Source organism: Staurois parvus, unplaced genomic scaffold, assembly GCF_062004578.1.
Source record: "Staurois parvus isolate SC_StPar_1 unplaced genomic scaffold, SC_StPar_1.0 ptg000220l, whole genome shotgun sequence".
NCBI lineage: Eukaryota > Metazoa > Chordata > Amphibia > Anura > Ranidae > Staurois > Staurois parvus.
Window position 1 is genome coordinate 131,496 of NW_028318016.1, and position 24,733 is coordinate 156,228.

The 24,733-nt window shown below is 42.4% G+C and overlaps 2 protein-coding genes across 2 annotated transcripts in view; one reads left to right on the plus strand and one right to left on the minus strand.

Annotated features, from left to right (window-relative positions):
* PRR11 (proline rich 11) overlaps window positions 1-9,852 on the minus strand; it is a 31,749-nt gene extending 21,897 nt beyond the window's left edge. The window contains exon 1 of the mRNA XM_089679177.1: window positions 8,903-9,852. The gene's annotated coding sequence lies outside the window, so the exon portion shown is untranslated. The remainder of the gene's footprint in view (window positions 1-8,902) is intronic.
* SKA2 (spindle and kinetochore associated complex subunit 2) overlaps window positions 9,230-24,733 on the plus strand; it is a 32,860-nt gene continuing 17,356 nt past the window's right edge. The window contains exons 1-2 of the mRNA XM_089679178.1: window positions 9,230-9,381; window positions 24,373-24,462. Coding sequence (XP_089535304.1) covers window positions 9,349-9,381; window positions 24,373-24,462 — 123 coding nt within the window. The 5' untranslated portion in view covers window positions 9,230-9,348. The remainder of the gene's footprint in view (window positions 9,382-24,372; window positions 24,463-24,733) is intronic.

Here is a 24,733-nt window from a genome sequence, read left to right on the forward strand (position 1 = left end):
AACTGCTAAATACCTTTTCTCATCAGAACTTAGAGCAGTCTTGTGACTTCTATCATTATCCAGGAGAGCACTGGTTAACGCTTGTAGGAGGAATTTTTATTCTCCTCTCACTGTCCTATGAGACTCTGTTTGGACAATGTTGATTGGACCTGTGCTGATCACATGCACTCTCCCAAGAAAACAAAAAACTCTTCAGCAATACACACCAAACTGAGCATGTGCAGCTTGTCCCAAAGGCTCTGTTCTATCAGGAGATGAGTCAGGTACAGTGAAAGAAGGGGAGGACCAGAGAAGACAAGATTAGAGTGTTACTAAACACAGGACCCTGCATTCACTATAATTGGTCTCCCACAGCACATAAAACATGGAAATTCAATTAGATTAGTAAATAGAAACTGCTAAATACCTTTCCTCATCAGCAGTATATAGCAGTCTTGTGCCTTTTATAAGTGTCTGGCCGAGCACTGGTTAATCTTGTAGGAGTTTTCATTCTGCTCTGACTGTCCTATGATTCTCCATGACCCCTGACCCTCTGTCTGGAAAGTACTGATTGACCCTGTGCTGATCACATGCATTCTCCCAAATTAAAAAAAAAACTCTCTAGCAATAACACACTAAACTGAACATAGGCAGAGTGACTCCTTTAGCTCTATACTATGGCAGTTGGATTGGGGACCGTAGAAGAAGGGGGGATCAGAGAAGACAGGATCAAACAGCCTTTTTACACAATGTGGAGGATTAACACCTTAGGTTCCACAGTGAGTATATCAAGCATGCTTTACTCACTGCATATACAGACTGATTTTACTGTTGTGGGTTTAGTAACACTTTAATTATTCTAGGAAGGCTTTTCACAAGCTCTTGGAGTGTCAGTGGGAACTTGTGTCTATTCAGCCAAATGAGCATTTGTGAGGTCAGATACTGATCTTGGATGAGAAGACCTGCTCACAATCAGTGTTAAAATCCATCCCAAAAGTGTTCAGTAGGGTTGAAATGAGGGCTCACTAAAAAAAAAAAACCCGCCTTTTGACTTTGTGAACTACAGAACTCCTCCTCCTTCCCCATGATGTATGAATAAGAGGAGATTCAGTAGTCCTTTCCTAGGGTGACCACGCTGTTCCTTCATAGATACAGTACAGTGAGTGCTGTCACCCTGAGACAAAGTATGTTACTAACAGGATCACAAGGTGAAAATAAAAGAGGAAAAATCCTGAAAAAAATAAACTAATGCAGCCACCACCTCCAAAGTGCAATTATATTACTTTTTTGTTCCTAAATTTGGATACATTTTAATTTGAAAAATAGTCATTCAAAAGAAACCCACATTTAATCTGATTAGATTGGAACCATTAGGAAATTTTCTACATAGCATGGCAAACTTTAACCCAAGCTCCATCATCTCACCTGCCATACAATAATCTATTGGCACAAACTTTGCCCAATCTGACTGCGGCACTTGTGAATATCACACTGTATGGACAGTGTATGGACTTTAAAGGGTAACTCCACTTTTGTGGGAAAAACAGAATTGCAAATGTATTATGTTATGCAAATGTTAAAAATGTGCCTAATCTCTGAGCTTCCTGATGATGTCATATCGAAACGCATAGAGTGGAACATCCAGTTGCAACATCTGGTTCCAGTACGTCACTTCCGGTACACAATTTCTGACATTTGGAACACACACTGGCTCCAGGATTAAGCGGAGTGGCAGGACCCTTCCATAATGATACATGCTGGCTGCCTTGAGATAGGGCACAGTTTAATGTAAGAGCATATCTCATATTTTTCCACTGTTCTTTATACATTTAATAAATACTGCACTATGAGCTCTTAATATTTGGTTTCCATACATACAGAGCCTTGAAAAAGTATTCATACCCCTTGAAATTTTCCACATTTTGTCATGTTACAACCAAAAACTTAAATGTATTTTATTGGGATTTTATGTGACAGACCAACACAAGGTTATGAAATATAAATCGGTGTCTAAACTTCTACACTCTATAATACCCTGTGAAGTAACACTAAAAAAAGTCCCACTTTCACCCTTGAGAGTATAAATCAATAATAATAAACCTTTTTAATGTCCATCAAATTATGTGAAAAATAAAACCCAAATAAAGTCCATAAATCTTTCTTCCAATTTCTTTTTAAACTCGCCGTATGATTCCAATAATTTCTGTGTACCTCAAAACAAAGAAAACTCAATAGTGTATTATCCTCAAAAAAAAAAACATTTAATCAAATCATTAATAATCACTCAAAAAAAAAATTTAAAATTTCCTCATATTTTCGTGCACAAAAACACACAAAACGTGAAAACACTTGTGATAGTGAAACACTCCGTGTGATATTTATATATACGCTTCTCTGTGAACACTCAATGTGCACATCTAAGTGGCTGAATCACATACCCGTACCCTAGTAAATAATTAGCCAGCCTTATAAGAATATAGAAATCCAGATAGGGATATAGATCAACCGGAACCACATGGATACCTTCTGATCCCTCAATGCTCACTCCAATACTCTCACCTCCTTATGCTCCAAAGCATTCATAGAGAGAAAATAAATCCATATAGTGCAGTATGTTCAAAGTTATACAGATCCACGCTTTAATAAAATATGCTTACATATAAAACCATTAAAAATCGCATAAAAGATCCCATGACTCCACCTCAAGCAGCTTCCAGGAACTCCAAACTGTGATACCACACTAAAGATGGCCGCTCCGCTACTTCCGGTTTCTCGGGCAACGTCCAACGTCATATCCCTTGACGCGTTTCGTCACTTCCTTGACTTCCTCATAAGAGGAGCGCTCCAATGGACACACCCCTTATGATAGTAAGTGGTAACATTATACTACCTTGGTCATAGTGTAATATGAAAAAAAATCTTTAAAAAAAGAGATAAAAATGTAATAAAAAATATTGAAAAAAATGATCAATTGTTTTTTTCGTACTGTCACCAGTCAGTGTCCCTGATCACCACATTAGTTATATGATGACGCTGTACTGCACTGGTGACAGTATATAAAAAAAAATTGTGAAAATCTTTTTTTAATTTCTTAATTTTCCGAAACATTATGATAAAAAAAAATTACAACTTCAAAAAAACTCACCATGCCTCTTATGAAATACGTCGGACTGTCTACTTCGCAAAAAGGGGACATTTGGGGGATATCTGTACTGTTCTGACAATTTTGGGTCTCTAGAAATTAGATTGGCCAACAATACTTCAGGATTGATCAATTTTCAGATATATCCCAAAGTTTGTGAACTCTATAACCTTTCTACAGACTAAATAATAAATACTAATTTGAGTTAATTTCACCAAAGACATGTAGCAGAATGCATCTTGGCCTAAATTTATGAAGAACAATTATGTATTTGCAAACTTTTATAACAAACAAAGAAACACTTTTTTTTTTCAAAATGTTTAGTCTTTTTTTGTTAATTTAGCAAAAAAATTAAAACCCCAGTGGTGATTAAATACCACCAAAAGAAAGCTCTAGTTGTGTGAACAAAATAAAATTTTAGTTTGGGTACAATGTTGCATGACCGCAAAATTGTCATTGAAAGTGTGAGAGCGCTGAAACCTGAAAATTGGCCTGGGCAGGAAGGGGATAAAAGTGCCTGGTATTGAAGTGGTTAAAGGAGAAGAAGCAGTTTTGGACACGTCCATTACGTTAAGAACTTTCTTTCATGTCACTATGCACTAAAAAGACTGTTTGAAGCACCAAGCATTCACATGGTACTTTGATTTGTAATTTATTGATTATACATTCTGCTAATTTTTCACATTATTTGTTGTATGCATTTGAGTACCATTGGTTATTTATTTAAGCATATATCAACTCCTTCTTTTGCACGAATGCAATATGGCAATCTGGAGGCATTCTATACACAGACTGTGTACAGAAGATCCCATCCCCTCCCCCAAAATGTCATTTCCGGCTTGTATGCTTGGTTTACCGATTTTCCCTGAAGTCTGCACTGATACAAGTCAGATTTTGGGCATTCCCTACAACAAAAATGTCATTTTTGGTGAGACATCATGTCTAAAGGGATACAGACCCTGCCACTTTCCTCATCAGAACCATGCAATTGCAACAGCTGATTGTTAATTATAAAGCCACTCCAATTCACATTCACTTTGCACATGAACACAGACAAACAGCTCTTTCTTCAGAATAACAAAAGGTAGGAATCTGAAACAACTTGCAATGTACATAGATCACCCAGAGGGAAACATTTTTTTCTCAACAAAAGTGGAGTTACTCTTTAAGTTATATGTTACCCCAACATTTATTTTTTCTGATATGTGTGTGGTGTACCACGTGCTTGTGTTTAAAAGTTTACAGTTCTCTTTGCATTGATTCCTTTGTGTAAAGTTCCTGGAGATCCTGCCAGCCCTCCTGCTTTCCTATTTCAAACTGACCACACTATGCATGAAAGCACATCCATCTCAGTGTGGTCAGTTTTCTTCTTTGCTTTCTACTTTGGAGCACGGCCTGCCTGTCCTCTACTGGTCAGACTTGTGCTGACATGCCCCCCAGCACAGCTAATCACTGAGAAGATTGATGTACTGCTCTCTCTGCCTCCTGATGACACGACCCCTGCTGTCTCCACCCCCACCTCTCTAAGCCCCTGATGCAGCTGAGAACAAGGTTCATGTTATTTTTTTTTAAAAAAAGGGTGTTTATAATGTTTTTTATATCTATACACAAATGTTTGCCTTTCATTTCTATTTTAAACTGAATGGGTTGTTTTATGTAAGATGAGGGTTTACATTAACTTTAAAATGGAATTTTAGTTAAAAAAAAAATTGACAAACGGACAGGATTGTACAATTTTAGCATCTGCCGAGATGAACTCCCACACATCAGGAACCTGGAAGAAAACTGGCTGAAGATGTCAGCAACAGGTGAGGAAGCTGTGAAACACTTCTGGAGCATAATTCCACTGAAAGGTTATCATACACTATACAATCTGACTGTACAACCTTCTTTAGATTAAGGGTAAGCGCAAGCATGTTTGGATCCTGGTCTGAACCTACATGAGTGATCCTGCCAGGTAGCTGTCACCTGTACTGGGCCAATCGTAAGTGACCAGAGCATTTCCCAGACTGCAGTCCCATGTATACAAGGGACATGTATATATGTGGGGTGGGAAATGCCCTGGCTACTTATGATAGGATCTGAACATGTCTAAGCTCATCTCTACTTTAGATCTACCAGAGACTACAGTATATAGTACAAAGGCCTACCTGATCTGATACAACTGCAATGAATGAATTAACTCTTTAAGTGAATCCTTTTTACATATTTTTGGTAAATCTAAAGTTGTCCATAAAAACATTATAAATACCTTTTTTTTAAAATAAATAATTATAAATGGATTGAAAATTTGCCAGTTCCGCAGGGAGGCGCAAAATTGCAATCCACCTATGGCTGCTCCTGCTCAAGAATGTTGGAACAAGAATGTTGGAAAATTTTCCTTTATCAGCACTGCAGCCAATTGGCTGCGACGATAATCAGTGTATTCTGCTGTCAAAATACAATAGCACAGTGGGGAGGATTCCTCCATCCATGGTCGTAGCTTCAAGGGTTGCAATTGCGACTCCGCCCATGCTCCAGGTGGCCCGTGCGGCCACTCTGTCACATTGGGTTTTGACATGAGGTAGTGTTCAGCATGGCCCAGAAAAACTGCTGGTTCTTACTGCAGTGCTTCACCTTCTTCAAAACCATTGTCTGCCCACAGTAGATGGCCCGGTACATGGAGAGCAGTGAGGGGACTTATTTTCGGTGCATAGGAGGATAGAGCCGAAGCTGCAGATCTTGATGCTGAAATAATGTTTCAGTCGGGAGCAGCAGCCCACAGCCTGTCTCTGGCAGAGGGATACTGAGAACAGTCTGGGCAGGAGTGAGAGGGGGCTGCAGGAGCAGGTGTGCAATTGCGGCGGTGGGTGCACAAGCAGTCGGCAGGGCACGGAAGGTACAGTCAATACACAGTACAGCCTCAATATCAGCATAAACAGTACAGCTACAGAGTGTGGCTTTACTGTGTATGCTGATAAATGTGGCTATACTTTATATGCCGATTCAGTGGTCCTACTTTATATGTTGGTAAATGTGGCTATACATGATATGCTGATCCTGTGGTTGTATTTATATGCCGATTCAGTGGTCCTACTTTATATGTTGGTAAATGTGGCTATACATGATATGCTGATTCTGTGGTTGTATTTATATGCTGATAAATGTGGCTATACTTTATATGGCTGTGTATGCTGATACTGTGTAGCACATTTATCAGCATATAAAGTATAGTCACATTTGTCAGCTTATAAAGTACAACCTCAGAATCAGCATATAAACTATAGCCACAGTTATCAGAATATAAAGTACAGCCATATAGCTCCTGCTGTACTATGATGTACTTATTTACACTTGTATTTGGAGGATGGTAAAAATGCACAGCTAAGCCACATGTTTTCCACCACCCAACAACTCTCTCTTAATGCCCTTTCACACAAGCTTTCCAATCAGGACCTCCTTGTTTTTCAAGCAGACGTGATCAGAAGCTCAATGCAGAACTTTGGGCAGGCTGATGTAAATGGACTTATGTCTGTTTACACCAGTGTTTCTCAACTCCAGTCCTCATGGACCCCCAACAGGTCATGTTTTCAGGATTTCCATTATTTTGCACAGGTGATTTGATCAGTTTCACTGCCTTAGTAATTACCACAGCTGTTTCATCTGAGGGAAATCCTGAAAACATGACCTGTTGGGGGTCCATGAGGACTGGAGTTGAGAAACACTGGTTTACACCTACCTACCTCCAAGTTTATTCGGGTCCATAAACAAAAAGGGAAAAGGACTGAGTGCTTTTTAGTTTTTCTGAATCTAAATATTACAGAACAGAGGTAGCCTGCCCACAGAGTCACTACAGGTCTCCCCCTGTCCACTGTGTAAAAGTGGATACAAACTGAACGGGTATGGATGTAAAAAAACTGACATCTGTCCCATTCAGTTCTGATTCAGAAGGGAATCTGCTCAAGGATCCCCTCCTGAACATTGTGGGTCCTAATCTAAAGCCCTGATCTGAATGTGAAAGAACAGTATTTCTCTGTACACCTTCTGTTTGCTTCTGTTTCTCAGTCTGCAGGTCTTGGCTGCGACCCCTGAAGCTAAGCCCATGGGGAGAGCCAGTGGCAACCCCACCCATGCTCCAGGGGGCCCATGTGGCCTTCCTGTCACATTAGGTTTTACACTGTGTCACTGGGGAAAAGCGCTTGCCACATCAATCTGTGTAGATAATTCAGTACACTCAGAGAACCCGGGCTGGGTAGGCCCTCTGAGTTCCCAGTTTCACCTACACAAGGTGACGGGACAAGCCCTTTTCCCCTGCGGTGCACTTTTTGCTCAGAGTCTCTGCCCTGCTCAACTGTGCACATGAACACAGTGGGGGTAGGCTGGCCACACTCTGAGCTGCCAGATGAAAGCGGTGGGCTTATATGTGAATCTGGAAGTCAGAAGGCACGCCCAGGCCAGGCCCTCTGAGCTTCCTTTTTTTACATACAAGGCCACTACTTTCACCTAGCAGCTCATAGTGTGGCCAGCCTACCCCCACCTTGTGCATGTGCAGCCAGCAGCGGAAGTATCTTGGCACGCGGTGCATGGTAGTACGGGGAGGGGGGGGTCAACGTTTGCATTGGGGCCCACGTGCTTCCAGTTACACCTCTGCTTCCATCAACCTTTAATGTGTAGGAGGAATCTTTAGTTGTTTTTTTTTTGAGCAGCCTGATCAAAAAAAAAAGATCCATCTTTGGCCAGCTTAAAGTGATACTAAACAGAAAAGTGTTAATTGCCACAATTCATTCACGTAAATCATATATATCATGTCACTGTATATTATTAGTACTGTGACTTGGACAGCACCAACAAAAAAAAAACAACAAAAAAAAAAACAACAAAAAAAAAAACTAATTGTTTCAGAAGAGCAATTCAAATTCAATTATAAATGTAAAAAAACTGTTTTACAGTTCCTAATAAATCTTTATTGAACATCAGAAGTCTATTTTTTGTGCATTAATATGGTGTAGGCAGAGTCAAAGATGATTGATACTATCTTTCATTTTGTTCACCCGGCATCTGCATCCAAGGTTCTTTTGTTACCTTACAGGTATTAGCAATTTATTTATTTATTTATTACAGGTACTTATATAGCACCTTCAATTTACACAGCGCTTTACATATATATAGATATATTACATTCACATAAGTCCCTAAGCCTCAAGGAGCGCACAATCTAAGGTCCCTAACTCACACACATTCATACATACACATACCAGGGCCAATTTAGACAGGATCCAATTAGCCTACCAGCAAGTCTTTGGCGTGTCGGAGGAAACCAGAGTACCCGGAGGAAACCCACGCAGGTACAGGGAGACTGTACAAACACCAGGAAGGTGGTGCTGTGGTTGGGATTCAAACCAATGACCCTAGTACTGCCAGGCAGAAATGCTAACCATTTAGCCACTGTGCTGCCCTTACATTTGAAATATTTAATACTGATTTATATAAAAACTTTGCCTTTTTTTTCGTTGCCACCTCATCCCTTTACACCCGAACACACATTAACTCCACAGGTTTGAGGCTAATTTGTTGCAAATAAGGCACCACGTGAGTTTAAATAGCACCTTAATCAGCCCCAGAACCTGTGTAATTAATATGTGTTCGGTTTTAAAGCGATGCGGTGTCAACCCTAGATCTAGGATGTGCACAGAACTTGGCACAACAGCCATCTGCACATGGCGTGTTCTGTGCCCCCCTCGTCCCCTGTAAGGGTTAATACTTGGAGATGATGTATTAGAAGACAGGGGTCCTCACACCCACCTGGATGAGATGAATGCAGGGCACTGCCAGCTGTCGACTGCTTCTCCCGAACAACTTCTACATTCAAAATCAAAACCAGAGGCGGCGTGTTGGCGAACCAGCCAATGGCATGCTGCTCGCGCCTAAGAAGGTGGGCGGTACCCATCCGAGAGCGAATCAGCGAGTCGTATTTCTCGTATTACACCCAACCGCTTCCCATCACCAAAGGCTACACCCACTAAGAGCTCAATGAACCAATAGGGCAACACGGGCGAGATCGATACAGCCAATGAACTTGCCGGACTCATCGGCGGCACACCAATCGGGGCTACGTTGAAAATGACAGCTGGCCAATGAGCAGCGCGGATTGTGTGCCCTCCGTCTAGTACAGTAGAGGCAGGGCTCCTCCTCTGTGCCCTCCCCCGCTCGTATTCCCGGGTCCGCCTGAGGAATGTAAACTATTCAACATGGAGACAGCAGTCAATAAGCTGGAGGCTCTGGTAAGACGGCGGGCGATTTGTAGGCCTTGCGGGGGCAGGGCTTTACGGGAATAGACTTTCAGGTGTAGGGGAAGAGGGCGATCAGACATGCTGCCCAAGGCGGCCTCAGAGCGGGGAGCTGTCCGCCCGGGCCCCTGTGCTCGGTGTGGCGGGAGTTCGGGGGCGGAGCGGTGCGGATGGGGGGAGAGGGGCATGTGCTGCGTTCTGATGGACGGGAATAGCGGGCCCGGAGGGTCCGTACTGGGAAATGGCGGGAGACGGAGACGCCTCCTCATTCCCGGCCTCCACCCACTATGATCAGCCGGCCCCTCCAGCCCGATCTTCCATGTCAGCCCTCATCCCTCTTATTTATCACTAAGCTTTGCTAATTCCCTGCCCTCCCTCTGTCCTTGTCACTCTGCAGCCCGATCATCGCTCCTTCCTCTTCTATGGATGGCGAGCTCTCCTCCATCATTGGCCACCATCGCCTAGCCTGCCCCACCCCCTGCCTTGGCACCTCAGGCCCCTCCCACACTCTACTGGCCACACAAGACCAGCGTAGATCACATGATCATCCATAAACCTGGCACGCATGGGCTTCTGTTTGTATAGGAGCAGTGTGCTCAGCAAGCTTGCCATAGATTGCTTTTCAGAGGGTGCTGGAGCCACTGTTGCCAGGCATTCAGGAGGTGATTAGAACCTACCCGAATCTATGGACTTGCTTCTTTCATCACACATGGACAACCTGGGTGCTGGCTACTGCAGCCTGTGTCCACGCTTCACCAATGAAATGATAGACCTTAGCCTCGCTCCGGGACGTACATCCTCTTTCTGTATTAAAGTGGTTGAAAACCTTCAGACACGAAATATGAGCAAAGGGTATCCCTCTTTAGTGTGTACTTGTCTTAATTAAGGCTACTTTCACACCAATCCATAGCAAAAATCTGTATGGGTTTAATTGCATTTGCAGTGTTTTCTACAGGACGTGACTTAAAAACGCAGCACGGGTGGTGTGTTTTTTTTTTTTTTTACCGCACCAGAACTGCAGCAAGCATGATTTTAAAAAATGCACCGGACCCTCAACAGATCTGTGTGAAGAGTTCTATAGGAATACATTTTTCTTCTGATTATTATTTTTTTTAACACACATGGAAGAAAAACGGATCAGTTTGAAAGCAGCCTAAGAGCACTAAGCCCCCATTCACATCGGGTGTGATTTGCATGCCAGGCGACTTGTAAATCGTATGCCAAGTCGCACCCTATTGTCCCCTATTAGAGCGGTCATATCGGTGCGGTTCTGACTTGGTCGGAGCCGCACCTGTTTCTAAAGTAGTGCATGCAAGACTGTAAGTTGCACAATTTCAAAATCGGCTTTGATGTGACCAGGGTGTAAAGGTCATTTCTGTTTGCTGTTTCATTCCTCTGCTATCTGCATGAATCACTTCTGACAAGTTTTCCTGACACCTAGAGAAAAAAGGTGGTGGGAGGGACCTCCAGCAGGGTGACAGCCTCAGCTCTGTTCCTTTGTAATAAATGCAGGGGGGTGTGTCCCTTCCCTCCAATCAGAGTGTGACTGCAGCTCTACACCCCCTTTTTTCTGAGCACTCAGACAAGCTGTATATATTCTGATACTAAATAACAAAAAATGTGCTGCGCTTCACTCAATAATGCTAAATTCAAATAATAAATACATCCATGTACTTCTATTAATAATAAATGCCAAGAATATTCTATTAAATAAATCAACCAATATCAGTAACCAAAAGCAATGTCCATATACATGTCAAAAAAAGTCCATATATACTTCTTCAGAAATACATGTTGCCTTAAAATGAAATGAATATCTAGTGCTTCTTAATTGATCTCCTGTGTGAAAATAACTTACATTTGTGTGCTCCCCCACCGGTTGTGCTCTCACCTCAGAAATATGACCAAATCATTAAGTGAGGTCATATAACGCTTGTGTCCAAGTAAATGGGCCAAATTGTGGATGGGATGGTATCCTGCTGTTTGGGATCTTCCTTCACTCGATCGATAGGCTCTCCTGTATGCTACTGATATCACAAGTTATTTTCACACAATTAAGCTGGATATTTATTTCATTTTAAGGGAACACGTATTTCTGAAGAAGTGTATATATGGACTTTTTTTTGACATGTATATGGACATTGCTTTGGGTTACTGATATTGGGTGATTTATTTATTTAACCTCCCTGGCGGTATTCCTGAGTGTAGCTCGAGGTAAAATTTCAGTACCAAAAGCGGTATCCCCGAGCTATACTCAGGCTTACCATGTGGCGTTGCTCAGGGATACCCTGCAGCGCTTACCTTGTCCTTCGCTCCCGCAAAGTGTCCCCTGCAGCGTCCCTGGCAAAATCCTCCGGTCGATTCCGTGTTCCGGTCCCTGCGAGTGTCGGGACGTACGGGGGCCGGAACCGGCAGCAAATTTAAAAAATTTTAGAAACTGTCATTTTCTAATAAACGAATATGACATAGTAAAACATTACTGTCTCAAAGCATTTCACATACATATTGTCCCGAGTGCTTTGTCCTGTGCCCTGCCTGCATTTTTACTGTTCTTTCTGCCTGGAAACTTAGAAATGTCCATGGCGTCCAAAAATTGTCCCTTTAGGTCAAAAGCGGTTTTAGACCAGCTAGAGAACAGCGATAGTAAATCAGAACCACTTGCAGAATTGAGTGATAATGATTAGTGGGGAAATTCGTCATCAGACACTGAAAACGATTCTGCGACTTTGCTCAGTGATGTGCAAACTTGGCGCTATGTTTCAAATTTCAGTGTTTTTGGTTTGATTATATTATTGAATTAAATTTATTATTATTTTTTATGATTATTTATTAAATTATTATTTCGTGTTTCAAGTTTTATCCTACCCGGAATGTTTACTAGACTCTTGTTCGTACAGATTTCAGTGAGTTATTCCTAAAAATTACAGGCCTACAATATAAAACGCCAAATTTTTATGCAAAATAATGGTACCATTCAGCACCAAAAATCTGAAATAATCATACCGCCAGGGAGGTTAATATATTATTTTTGCCACTTATTAATAGAAGTACATGGATGTATTTATTATTTGAATTTAGCATTAGTGAGTGAAGCGCAGCACATTTTTTGTTATTTAGTATTGGTTTGACACACTAGTATGAGTATGTGTTAGGTGCAGGCGATTCACAATTAGTATTCTGGACTATTCATCATTTATATAGCTCACAAGTCTTCCCTTTATATCTGTATATATTCTGAATTTTGAACAGGTAAAGAGAAGAATGCAGATGAGCAGGTACAACTTATGTAGGAGGATTTTTTTCATCTCTGTGTTTCACCAGAGGCCAGATCATTAAGGCTACATACACACTTTGATTTTAAACAGTAGGCAGATTCTAAATCGCACTGCAATCGTGGCAAAACGCAACACTCATGTTAAGCTGTCATTCATTTTTTTAATGGCAATTCAAATGTCATGCGAAGCTTGTCGCCAAAAGAAGTTCCTGTCCCGTTTTGGGTGACAAATTTTTGCAGTGTGGTTTGCCACACTATTCTGCCACATGAAAATCGTGGCAAAAATGCCCTGCGTTTGAGGTGCCTTTAAAAATTAATGGCACCTAAACATGCATGTTTTGCCATGATTGCAGTGCGATTTGGAATTGCAAGCAGAATCACGGAAATTCTGCCCACAATTCAAAATCGCGAAATGTAAATGCACCCTTATTGATTGATTGATTGTCAAAAAAGACTGCATATTATCATGACTTCACCTAAAAATTAACTTTCCTTGATGCATTTCGCCACTCCTGGCTTGCTCACAATAGGGGAAGTCGTCTTACAGTCTTTTTTTTTAACAATCAATAATTACAGAAAGGGAAGCGAAGTTCTAGGAAGCGGCTAATATTTTTCAATTTCGGTAGGTGCTGCTACCACCCCCTCCACACACCCATTTTATACATGCAGCTGTAAGGTGGGAAATGTACCAGCCACAAATAATCAGCGTAATACAGTGACTGCTTCATGGAGCGCTCGCTAAGGGGGGTTCAGTCTGGAACCCAAACATACCTTAGCTCTTGTGTCAAACTGCAGCTACAAACCCGATGATGCATTGCAAGGCTGAACGCTACAAGCATGACTCCCAAAGGCAGAGGCATGATGGGACTTGTAGTTCCCCAATAGCTGGAGGGCTGCAGTTTGACACTTGTGTAAATTGCTCATCCCTACTCCTGCATGCCCATGTTTTGTTTTGTTTTTTTTTTTTCCCTAGCCAAAGGGGAATTTTCTATCGAAATGAACAAGTGTTTGACTCTCGGGGGGGGCAGCATGGCCTCACATTCACTTGAATGGATCACGTTTAATGATGGTACTGCCTGCTGAATACAACCTGTTGTATAAATTTAGCTGTGCCACAACCACGGCAGTGTGTACTAACAAAGCTACTAGCCATGTTAGCTTGGCTTTTTGGGGCAGTGAAACCATGGTTCACAGCCACCTATTTTTCAACCCCCTGCTGCTCGGGTAAGCCAGACCCTTTTTTTTTTTTTTTTTTTTTTTTTTTTTTGCAGGTAAAAAAATGTGCATTTACTATTTTTATTTTTTGGAGCCTGGAAAGTAATGCACCAGTGACCAGCAAATTGCTGGTGCCCTGCAGGACTCCTGTAGACTGTCAGTGTTTCTGTGTGCTCGTACCTTGTACGCACAAGCAGATACCCTGTAATAGGAAGAATCAGATAACTACAGCGCTCAACAGCATCATGGTAGTTAGTTGAGAGCAACAAGCTAACAGCCGCAATAGCTGTCGGGATTTGTAGTTCATTCACAGAACACTGTGAATGAATGATACAGCTGTATGGGGGGGGGGGGGGTGCGGGTGTCCCGCACGGCTGCGCTGCTTTCAAAAGCTGACAGCTAGTACGGGGAACTTTTCCCCATACTGCCGTTACAGAGAGAGGACAGCGGGCGGCGGCTGCAGCAGTGGGAACATGTAACATGTTCCACTCTAAAAATAGGTGTAACATGTTCCTAAAGATGGACGTATCCTTTAAGGAAAGAAGATGGTGCAACTGTTCCTTGAAGACCGCATTTTATCCCCTAAAAAACCCAGAAAATAAAGTAAGGTCCTTTTTTTTTTAATACCACTTACAAACAATAAAATAAATTTAATGGCAGAGTCATGTTCAGCATAAAATGACATTTACAGAATGGAGACCGCGTGAAGAGCACCTCCTTTCTGTTCCATAAAATATGGATCCCCTTGTAGCAGTAACACCTTTTATCACAGGCAATCTCTTGTAGTAATACCATTTGAGTAAGTCTTCCCCCTAAAGGCATACAACATTTGCCCAAGCCTCTTGGTCTCTAGCCCAATCCCAGCTGATGGGATGAGACGTCCTTGGAAATCTGGCTATCCCTACCAATATGGATTCCTTTCCCTGTCTCCACTCCCCTAATTCTTGGCGACACAGATTGCACTATACAGCATACTGCACATCTGTGTCCAAATTGGCCATCAGAGTCCCATGAGAGCTCTGGGGTTGATTTACCAAAGGCAAATATATTGTGCAAAGAAAAACCTAATTACATGCAAGGAAAATAAAAAAAACAAACATTTTTTGCTTACACATGATTGAATGATAGAAATCAACAGAGCTTCCCCTTGGATCTAGAGCAACTGCACTTGCCTTTAGTAAATCAACCCCACTGTGTCAAAGCTAGACACAGGCTCTCCCAAGATGGCATCCAGAGTCTAGTGCCAGCAGTAAATGGCAGTTACATGATTGTTCTGTTTACACAAAGGAGAAAATGATTTAGTAACTGTGCGATCGCTGACTTGCTTCCCAGCACAGCTGACCTAACAGAGCAACATCATTGCTATCAAAGGCCACTACATACATCTGTTGACAAGCTTTCTTGAACCTTTTAAAGCACCCTTTTCGTTTTAAATTGCGAATGGTAAAACCTAACTCTGGTCGGAAGGATTATAAATCTATCCACGGAGGAACCTGCCTTTCCCTTGTGAAAACATCCTCTAATTCAGTCCATAGATGGGGAGAAAAACGGCCGATTTTTCTTTAAAAAAACGAAAAATCGGTCGTTCAAGCGGCCGACGTTACCAGGAATGGTAAAAAAAATCGGCCGATTTTCATCCTGTCTACAGCCGGCAAAAAGTGTCCCTGCAGAGAGCTCCGCTATTTCTTTGACAGTTCCTTGACATTTATAGCGGCTGCAACAATGTATCTATTTGTATCCATTTCAGATACAGATGGTTTTATTCGGAAACAGATACATTGTTGCAGCCGCTATAAATGTCAAGGCACTGTCAAAGAAATAGCGGAGCTCTCTGCAGGGACACTTTTTGCCGGACTGGAATTCTAATTCTTCTTCATCCTCTTCTTCTTCTTCATCCTCTTCTTCTTCTTCATCCTCTTCTTCTTCTTCATCCTCTTCTTCTTCTTCATCCTCTTCTTCTTCTTCATCCTCTTCTTCTTCTTCATCCTCTTCTTCTTCTTCATCCTCTTCTTCTCCCTTCTCCCTCCTCCTTCTCCCTCCTCCTTCTCCCTCCTCCTTCTCCCTTCTCCCTCCTCCCTCCTCCCTCCTCCCTCCTCCCTTCTCCCTCCTCCCTTCTCCCTCCTCCCTTCTCCCTCCTCCTGTTCCTCTTCTCCCTCCTCCTGTTCCTCTTCTCCCTCCTCTTGTTCCTCTTCTTCATCCTCTTCTTCTTTTTCTTCTTTTTGTCTTCCTCTTGCAGGTCACTGCTCATGCGCAGATTTTTTTATTGGTAAAAAGATCAGCCGATTTGCCCATAATTGCCGCGAAAATCGGACAATCTGTTTCCAACTTTACCGATAAAACAAATCTGCCAAAATACCGAAAAACGGCCGAACAATTAACCCACTAATGATCTGAAAATCGGCCGATTTTATTTTCGGCCGAAAAATTGGCAGATTTTCGACCCATCTATGGCCTGCATTACTGTCTGTTTCCGAGTAGTTCTAATCCCCAAACAAGTCCCTTATTTCTGCTTTGTATCTTTGTTTATGTGACCAGGCACTGCCAATTTCTCTCTATGGACAGCTCCCGGTCCTGCCTCTTCCTAGATGTAGTTAACACTACGCATGCACGTCAAAATGTATGTCAGCGGACATCAGCAAGCATTAAAATGGATGGAGATGTACATACATTTTAGAGCAAGTCAGTGTGAATGGGTCCTAAAGACAGAGTGGGTATGATCAGCACAGCACCTGTGGTGACCTACCCACATGTATTAGAGACAGCCCTTGACTCCACCCACCCACACACTCGCCTACCACATCCTGCATTATCCTTTGAATGATGGCAATAGCATATGTCATTTCCCCAGCATCTGTGTATAGTGCATTTTCCTAAAGGGTTGATGATGTCTTCGGGGTGAAAATTGTCATTTACACCAAAAGCAGGGGATTATTTAAAAAAAAAAAAAATAGTCCGCTCTTTAATTGAACATGGAGAGAGGAATCCTTGAAATATCAAGTGTGCAGGATCCTGGGTTTGGGCTTTGAAGCCTAAAGTGTTACTAAACCCATATCAGTAAAATCAGTCTGTATATGCAGTAAAGCATGCTTATTCCTCTCACCGTGGAACCTAAGGGGTTAATCATCCGCATTGTGTGAAAGGCCTGTTTGATCCTTTCTTCTCTGATCCCTCCCCTTCTACTGTCCCCAATCCATCTGCAGATAGTACAGAGCTCTAGGAGACACTCTGCACATGCTCAGTTTAGTGTGCATGGCTAGAGAGGATTTTTTTTTTAATTTGGTAGGGTGCATGTGATCAGCACTGTCCAGACAAGAGGTTATTTAGCCTCATAGGACAGTCAGAGCAGAATGAAAACTCCTCCTACAAGGTAAACCAGTGTTCAGCTGGACACTGATAGAAATCAGTCATATACTGCTGATGAGAAAAGGTATTTAGCACTTTATATTTACTAAATAATGGCATTTCCATGTTGTGTACTGTAGAAAGACAAAGATATAGTGAATGCAGGGTCCTGGGTTTAGTAACACTTTAAAGTCCTAATAAAAGCCCTGTAAAGAAGGATGTAAATATTTCCCCTGCTATTCATGCTGCCAACTGTGTCAAAGAGAAATTGCTGGTCATTACATCAGAAGCTGATACTTCGGAAGTGTTGATCTCCTGGTTCTCCAAAATACTCGGTTTTTCCACCATTTCCTACATCACAACTCTTCTGTACTGTTATGTAGTAATGTAAGGTTTGCTGAGTGGAACCACAGTATGCTGTAAGGGGCCAGGAGATTGATATTCCTGGAAGTTGATTTCTCATCCGCAAAGTGGCATGGGAAGCAGGAGAGATATTTACCTTCTACGTTACAGATACAGTTTTTATTGGGATATTGAATTTGGGGATTGCCAAGTTAAAGGCAGATCACGATGCTAGTGCTGACTGTCACTTCAAACAATCTATCAGGCTTTTAGAAAACTTCAGCGTTATTTATTGAAAGCCTGCTAGCAGCTTGTTTAAAGTGACATTCAACACTTCCATCATGAGTTCTGTTTATAATTCTCACCCTGTAGCTGAAAGGCATTTTAAAGGCTAAAGCAGGCCATAGACGGGTCCAACATCTGGCGATTTAAGAAAAAAAACCCAAAAAACGAAAAATCATTCATTCGATCGGCCGACGTTACCACCGTTAAAAAAAATCCGCCGATTTTCACCCCGTCTATGGCCGGCATTAACCCCATAACTTCTGTCCCTTGCAGAGATGGGAGCACACCATACAATGTGACAGCAATACAAATACATTATTTGGATTACAATGTTTTTATTTGGATACAAATGGATACATTTGTTGCAACCGCAAGACTTTTTCATATAAAATATAATAGCGGACTGGACTTCCAGTTTGTAGGAAGTATTCCTATGATTGATTCATTTTAGCAGAATAAATATTCTTTTTCTCCTTCTCCATTTGCCCATCATTGCTGGGAAAATCGGCTGATCGTCAAAAGCGGCCGCAAATTTTCCAACATGACTTACTGGCCTGCCTCGCCGCTGGCTATCCCTGCTTCAGTCGATCCTGAATACGGCTGCCAGACTCATTCACCTTTCCAACCGCTCTGTCTCTGCCACCCCCCTCTGCCAATCCCTCCACTGGCTTCCGATTGCGCAACGGATCAAATTCAAAATCCTAACACTGACGTACAAAGCTGTCCACCATACTGCCCCGAACTACATCACCGACCTAATATCCAAGTACCGCCCAGCACGCACACTCCGCTCCTCACAAGACCTCCTTCTCTCTAGTTCCCTGGTCTCCTCCTCCCATGCCCGCCTCCAGGACTTCTCCAGGGTGTCACCCATCCTCTGGAACTCCCTGCCCCAACCCATCAGATTATCACCTCCTCTCCTCTCCTTTAGGCGCACCCTGAAAACCCACCTCTTTAAGGAAGCCTACCCCACCCCCTGCTAACTTGCCGACCTCCTCCACTCTTCCTACCACTCCATCCCCCACAGCTATCTCCTCCTGTGCCACCATCCCCTCCCTCTTAGATTGTAAGCTCGAAAGAGAAGGGCCCTCAATCCCCTCATGTTTTGCATTGTATTGGTATTGTTCTGTCACATGTTCTGTCCCCCTTTGTAATGAACAGCGCTGAGCGAACTATTGGCGCTTTATAAATACTGTATAATAATATTAATAATGACCGATAAAAAAAATGTACAAAAACTCAGAAAAACGGCCGACCAATTATCCCACTAACGGTGCAAAAATCGGCCATTTTTTAAAAAAAAATTTTTCGACCCGTCTATGGCCGGCATTAGAGAAAGCTACTTAAAGCAGAACACCATACAAAAATTATCATAAACAAAAAAAAGCAGCATGCTGCATTATTCACCCCTCCATCTCGAACTGCCCTCAGTACTTTTTCAACACTGGATGTTCTTAGTATTCAAGACTGAATGACAGCCAGCATTATTCAACATACTTCTCTGATTCTTGGCTGTTTTGTACCTGTCCCAGCCTGTGATTGTATAATGAAGGAGATTCAGCAGAGTGATGAGCTCATCTCTCTGTCATTCTGCTTTCCCCTCCTATCAGCATGCTGCTTGTCAGCACACAAACTGATTCTTTGTGCTGCTTCCTTCCCTTCCATTCTTGCCTCTGGCAAAAAGCCAATACCAAGTCAAATTGTAGAAATTCCACTGCTTGCTTGGAAAAATAAATTTAATGAATACAGGGCAGCATTAAAGAATATGTAAACCCAACATTTCATATTCCTGATATGTGACTGCTATACCATGTACTTGTATGAAAAAGTATCCATTTGCCTTTGTATTGCTTCCTTTGTGTGAAATACTTGGTGTTCCTGTCATTCCCTCTGATTTCCTATTAATAGACCACTTGAGGCAGGAGAGCATGGCGTAGTCAGTTCTCTAGCTGTGCTGAGAACTCATCCTGCTCTCCAAAGATCAGACTTCTGCTCACATGCTCCCCCCTGTACAGCCATTCACTGGGAAGTTCAGTGTTCTGCTGTTTCTTTTCCCCCAACTCTCTGCTCTCAACTACATAGGAGCTTAAAGGGTATGTGATCACTTAAAGAACATGGGTAAAAAAGGTATTTATAATGGTTTTTATATGTATACACAAATGTTTTTTGCTTTTTTATTTCTATTTTAAACTGAATGAATTGTTTTACAAGGTGAGGGTTTACATATACTTTAGTTTTTCTTTTATATTTGCTTTAAACAAGATCTTTCATTATAATTTTTATTTTACACTACAGTTCTGTTCTCTATGGGACAATGTATATGTAGTACTTTATCCCATGTTTCTAAGAGATTTCTAAAACTGACCATAGAGGGATTGAAATTCAGCAGGGACCAGCTGAATTTCACTGTGTGGCTGTCCCCTTTTGACAAAAGTTGGTCAATAGATTGACGTCTGCTGAACAGACAAGCTGAAAAACTTTTGTTGATCAGTGTATTCTAACCGCAGTGAGTCCTGCTGTCAGAATATAATGTCCCAACTTGGGGGATTCCTCCATCCACCTCGATTGTGTGGATGGAGGAATCCTTCTTTTTTTTGTTTTGTTTTGTTTAGCTCACTGGCTAAATGGGGGGAAAAGAAGCATTGGCCAGTTATTCTAATTACGAAGTCCCACTTGATTCACCCCTTCAAAGGAGACGGCTAATTCATAACTGCTTTTCTCAGCTGTGAGTGCCTTCCCAAGACAAGCAAGGGAAACAAGAATGCAGAGCTTGGCATTTTGTGATTCTGCCCCCCCAGCATTCCTCATTCATCTTTCAATAGTTCATAGATAAGTGTATTGGCCGTCTTTCTTGTTTGATAAGATGGAGATGAGAATACATAGAACTGAGTGTTGAGATTACACAAAATACGTAGAGGCTGATTTTACTAAAACTGCATGGTGCAAAATCTGTTGCAGCTCTGCATAGAAACCATTTGGCTTCCAGGTTTTATTGTCAAAGCTTAACTGAACAAGCTGAGGTTAGAAGCTGAATCGCTTTCATGCACAGCTGCACCAGATTTTGCAGTTGCCAGTTTTTGTAAATCAACCCCTTTGTATTCATGTACAATGTTGTAACACTTTTATGCAGGCCATAGACGGGTCGTTTATCGGCCGAATTTTCGTCCGCATGAAAAATCGGCCGATAATAACGCTGTAAGTGGGGCCAGCCCGTTGGCCGTTTTTCGTGGATCTCCTCATTTATTTTTATCGTCCATGCTAGAAAATCCGCAAAAAACGGGCGTTTTTCGTGGACATGGGTGGCAGCATTGGCAACGGGGCCGACCAATTTTTTGTTTATCGGCCGAAAATTCGGCCGATAAACGGCCCCTCTATGGACTGCCTTAGTTTTGAACTGCATTATCTTAGATAGCTAATCTGTCTATGTATACTTAAAGCACACCTGAATTGGAATGCCTGAACAGCAGCTACTTTTTTCAGTGTATGAACTTCCAGTGTTCAGAATGCCCAGGTGCTTGGTAATGTAGAGCCTTCCTGGGCCCGATGGTTTGATAGGGCACCATTATGGGCTAATATTAAATTCCTTAGCGTGACTCCTTTGTTCACATGTGCAGCCAGGGGGCAGTAAAACCAGATGGTTGAGCCTCGGCTTTACCGCCTGCCTGAATGATGGCATGCAACTGCTCCATATCCATATTCTTTCTGATTACTGTATAGGTATGTTTCATTTTCAGGCCACCTTAAATATGCTACAGTATCTCATAGAAGTGAGTACACCCCCTCACATTTTTGTATATATTTTATTATATCTTTTCATGTGACAACACTGAAGAAATGACACTTTGCTACAATGTAAAGTAGTGAGTGTACAGCTTGTATAACAGTGTAAATTTGCTGTCCCCTCAAAATAATTCAACACACAGCCATTAATGCCTAAACCGCTGGCAACAAAAGTGAGTACACCCCTAAGTCACAATGTCCAAATTGGGCCCAATTAGCCATTTTCCCTCCCCAGTGTCATGTGACTCGTTAGTGTTACAAGGTCTCAGGTGTGAATGGGGAGCAGGTGTGTAAATTTGGTGTTATCGCTCTTACTCTCTCATACTGGTCACTGGAAGTTCAACATGGCACCTCATGACAAAGAACTCTCTGAGGATCTGAAAAAAAGAATTGTTGCTTTATATAAACATGGCCTAGGCCAGTGGTGGGCAACCTTTTTTTTCAACTGAGCCAAATCTCGCCAAAACCACAATTGAAATTTATTTTGAGAGCCACATTTTTAAAACTAAAATTGCATCCCCCATATAGTAATTCATCCCCCATATAGTAATTCATCCCCCCCTATAGTAATTAATTCCCCATATTGTGTCAATTCACTTACCTTTGCTCCGCGCGTTCCTCTCGCCGTGTTCCCGCGCCGTTCCGGTCTTCAGGGCGGACTGTGAGAGGAGAGGAGTTTGTCACGCTGCCCCGCCTACATCCTGACAGCCAATGTTTGCCACGCTCCGCGGGCCGGATTAAAAGGTCCGCCGGGCCGTAGTTTGCCCATTGCTGGGCTAGCTGCAGAGTCCTGACTTTTGGGGCGGCCGCCCGAGAGGAGGGAGGGGAGCGGGCGCCCGGCACACAGAAGAGCCGCATTAAAGTGTGTAAAGAGCCGCATGTGGCTCGCGAGCCACGGCTTGCCGACCACTGGCCTAGGCTATACGAAAATTGCCAAGACCCTGAAACTGAGCTGCAGCACGGTGGCCAAGACCATACAGCAGTTTAACAGGACAGGTTCCACTCAGAACAGGCCTCGCCATGGTCGACCAAAGAAGTGGAGTGGACGTGCTCAGCTTTATATCCAGAGGTTGTCTTTGGGAAATAGACGTATGAGTGCTGCCAGCATTGCTGCAGAGGTTGAAGGGGTGGGGGGGTGTCAGCCTGTCAGTGCTCAGACCATACGCTGCACCAAATTGGTCTGCATGGCTGTCATCTCAGAAGGAAGCCTCTTCTAAAGATGATGCACAAGAAAGCCCGCAAACCGTTTGCTGAAGACAAGCAGAGTAAGGAGATGGATTACTAGAACCATGTTCTGTGGTCTGATGAGACGAAGATAAACTTATTTGGTTCAGATGGTGTCAAGCGTGTGTGGTGGCAACCAGGTGAGGAGTACAAAGACAAGTGTGTCTTGCCTACAGTCAAGCATGGTGGCAGGAGTGTCATGGTCTGGGGCTACATGAGTGCTGCCTGCACTGGGGAGCTGCAGTTCATTGAGGGAACCATGAATGCCAACATATATTGTGACATACTGAAGCAGAGCATGATCCCCTCCCTTCTGAGACTAGGCTGCAGGGCAGTATTCCAACATAACGACCCCAAACACACCTCCAAGACAACCACTGCCTTGCTACAGAAGCTGAGTTTTGGTAAAGGTGATGGACTGGCCAAGTATGTCTCCAGACCTAAATCCTATTGAGCATCTGTGGGGCATCCTCAAACAGAAGGTAGAGGAGCGCAAGGTCTCTAACATCCACCAGCTCCGTGATGTCGTCATGGAGGAGTGGATGAGGACTCCGGTGGCAACCTGTGAAGCTCTGGTGAACTCCATGCCCAAGAGGGTTAAGGCAGTGCTGGAAAATAATGGTGGCCACACAAAATATTGACACTTTGGGCCCAATTTGGACATTTTCACTTAGGGATGTACTCACTTTTGTTGCCAGCGGTTTAGACATTAATGGCTGCCTTGAGTTATTTTGAGGGGACAGCAAATTTACACTGTTATACAAGCTGTACACTCACTACTTTACATTGTAGCATGAAAATAAAATATTGACAAAAATGTGTACTCACTTCTGTGAGATACTGTATCCTCTGACTAATGCAGGTTATTTGTTTAATTGAACAGAATCGCATTGTTTTGATTTAAGTGTTGTTCATATGGGTTTTTTCCCAAACAAGGTTTGCTTGCAGACCTGGGTAAATATAGTTTTTCTATGCATGATAACACTATAACCATTTTTTATTCTTGCCAAGGATTACTGTTCTCACCAATGTTCAATAATCCTGTCCAGCGCCCTTTTTATGTTGTACTACTAGTGGCCACACACATAAAGCAGTGCAATGTTAAAAGGGCATTGGCCTGTGACCCAAGGCACACTTTGGATGGACAACATGCTGGCTTTGTTAGTCTGGAACTGTCTCTGAAGCCTTACTGATGTTACCTATTAAACAGTAACCTTGTTCTGCTAATATATGCTCTGACTTTATTGCACTACTGTAATATACAGCTAGCAGTGCAATAGTATTGTCAAAGCATCTGAGAGCAGAGATCACATCGTCATATGACAAGCAAGGATTGGACGCAATCCGTGAATGGAAAGTTATTCTAAAGAGAGGGAAGAGCACATACACCACGCTTCTTATGAACTGTTCTAGTTTCTGTAATCTTTGTAGGTCATGTTATTACACAGTTTGTTGCTGCTGTTTTTTTTCCTAATCCAGTTTTAATACTGCACATAGTAAAAACTGAAAAATCTGAATTTCAGTTCCAAAAAGCTGAATCTGACTTGGACTACATTGAACAAAAGCTTGAGTTTGAAATACGGAAGAGCCTACCAGATGAGTCGGCAGCTCAGGTAACTGCACTGTTTTTACTGATGAGTGACAGAAATTGATTCTGGATGTTGGGAGTACCTTATGTAATGCACTGCACAGTATGGCTTTAACACATTTTATAGCAATTCTTTATCTAATGCACTTTGATGTTTTACTGAACTGGTGCTAATTAATTGGTTGCAAGGGCTCTACTTCCCCCAATCAAATAAGAAAAGGGAATTATTGGCATAAAAAGCAGCTGCGTTATCCTTGACAAGCAATGGTATTTTAGTTCTCCTCTTCTAGTGAAGA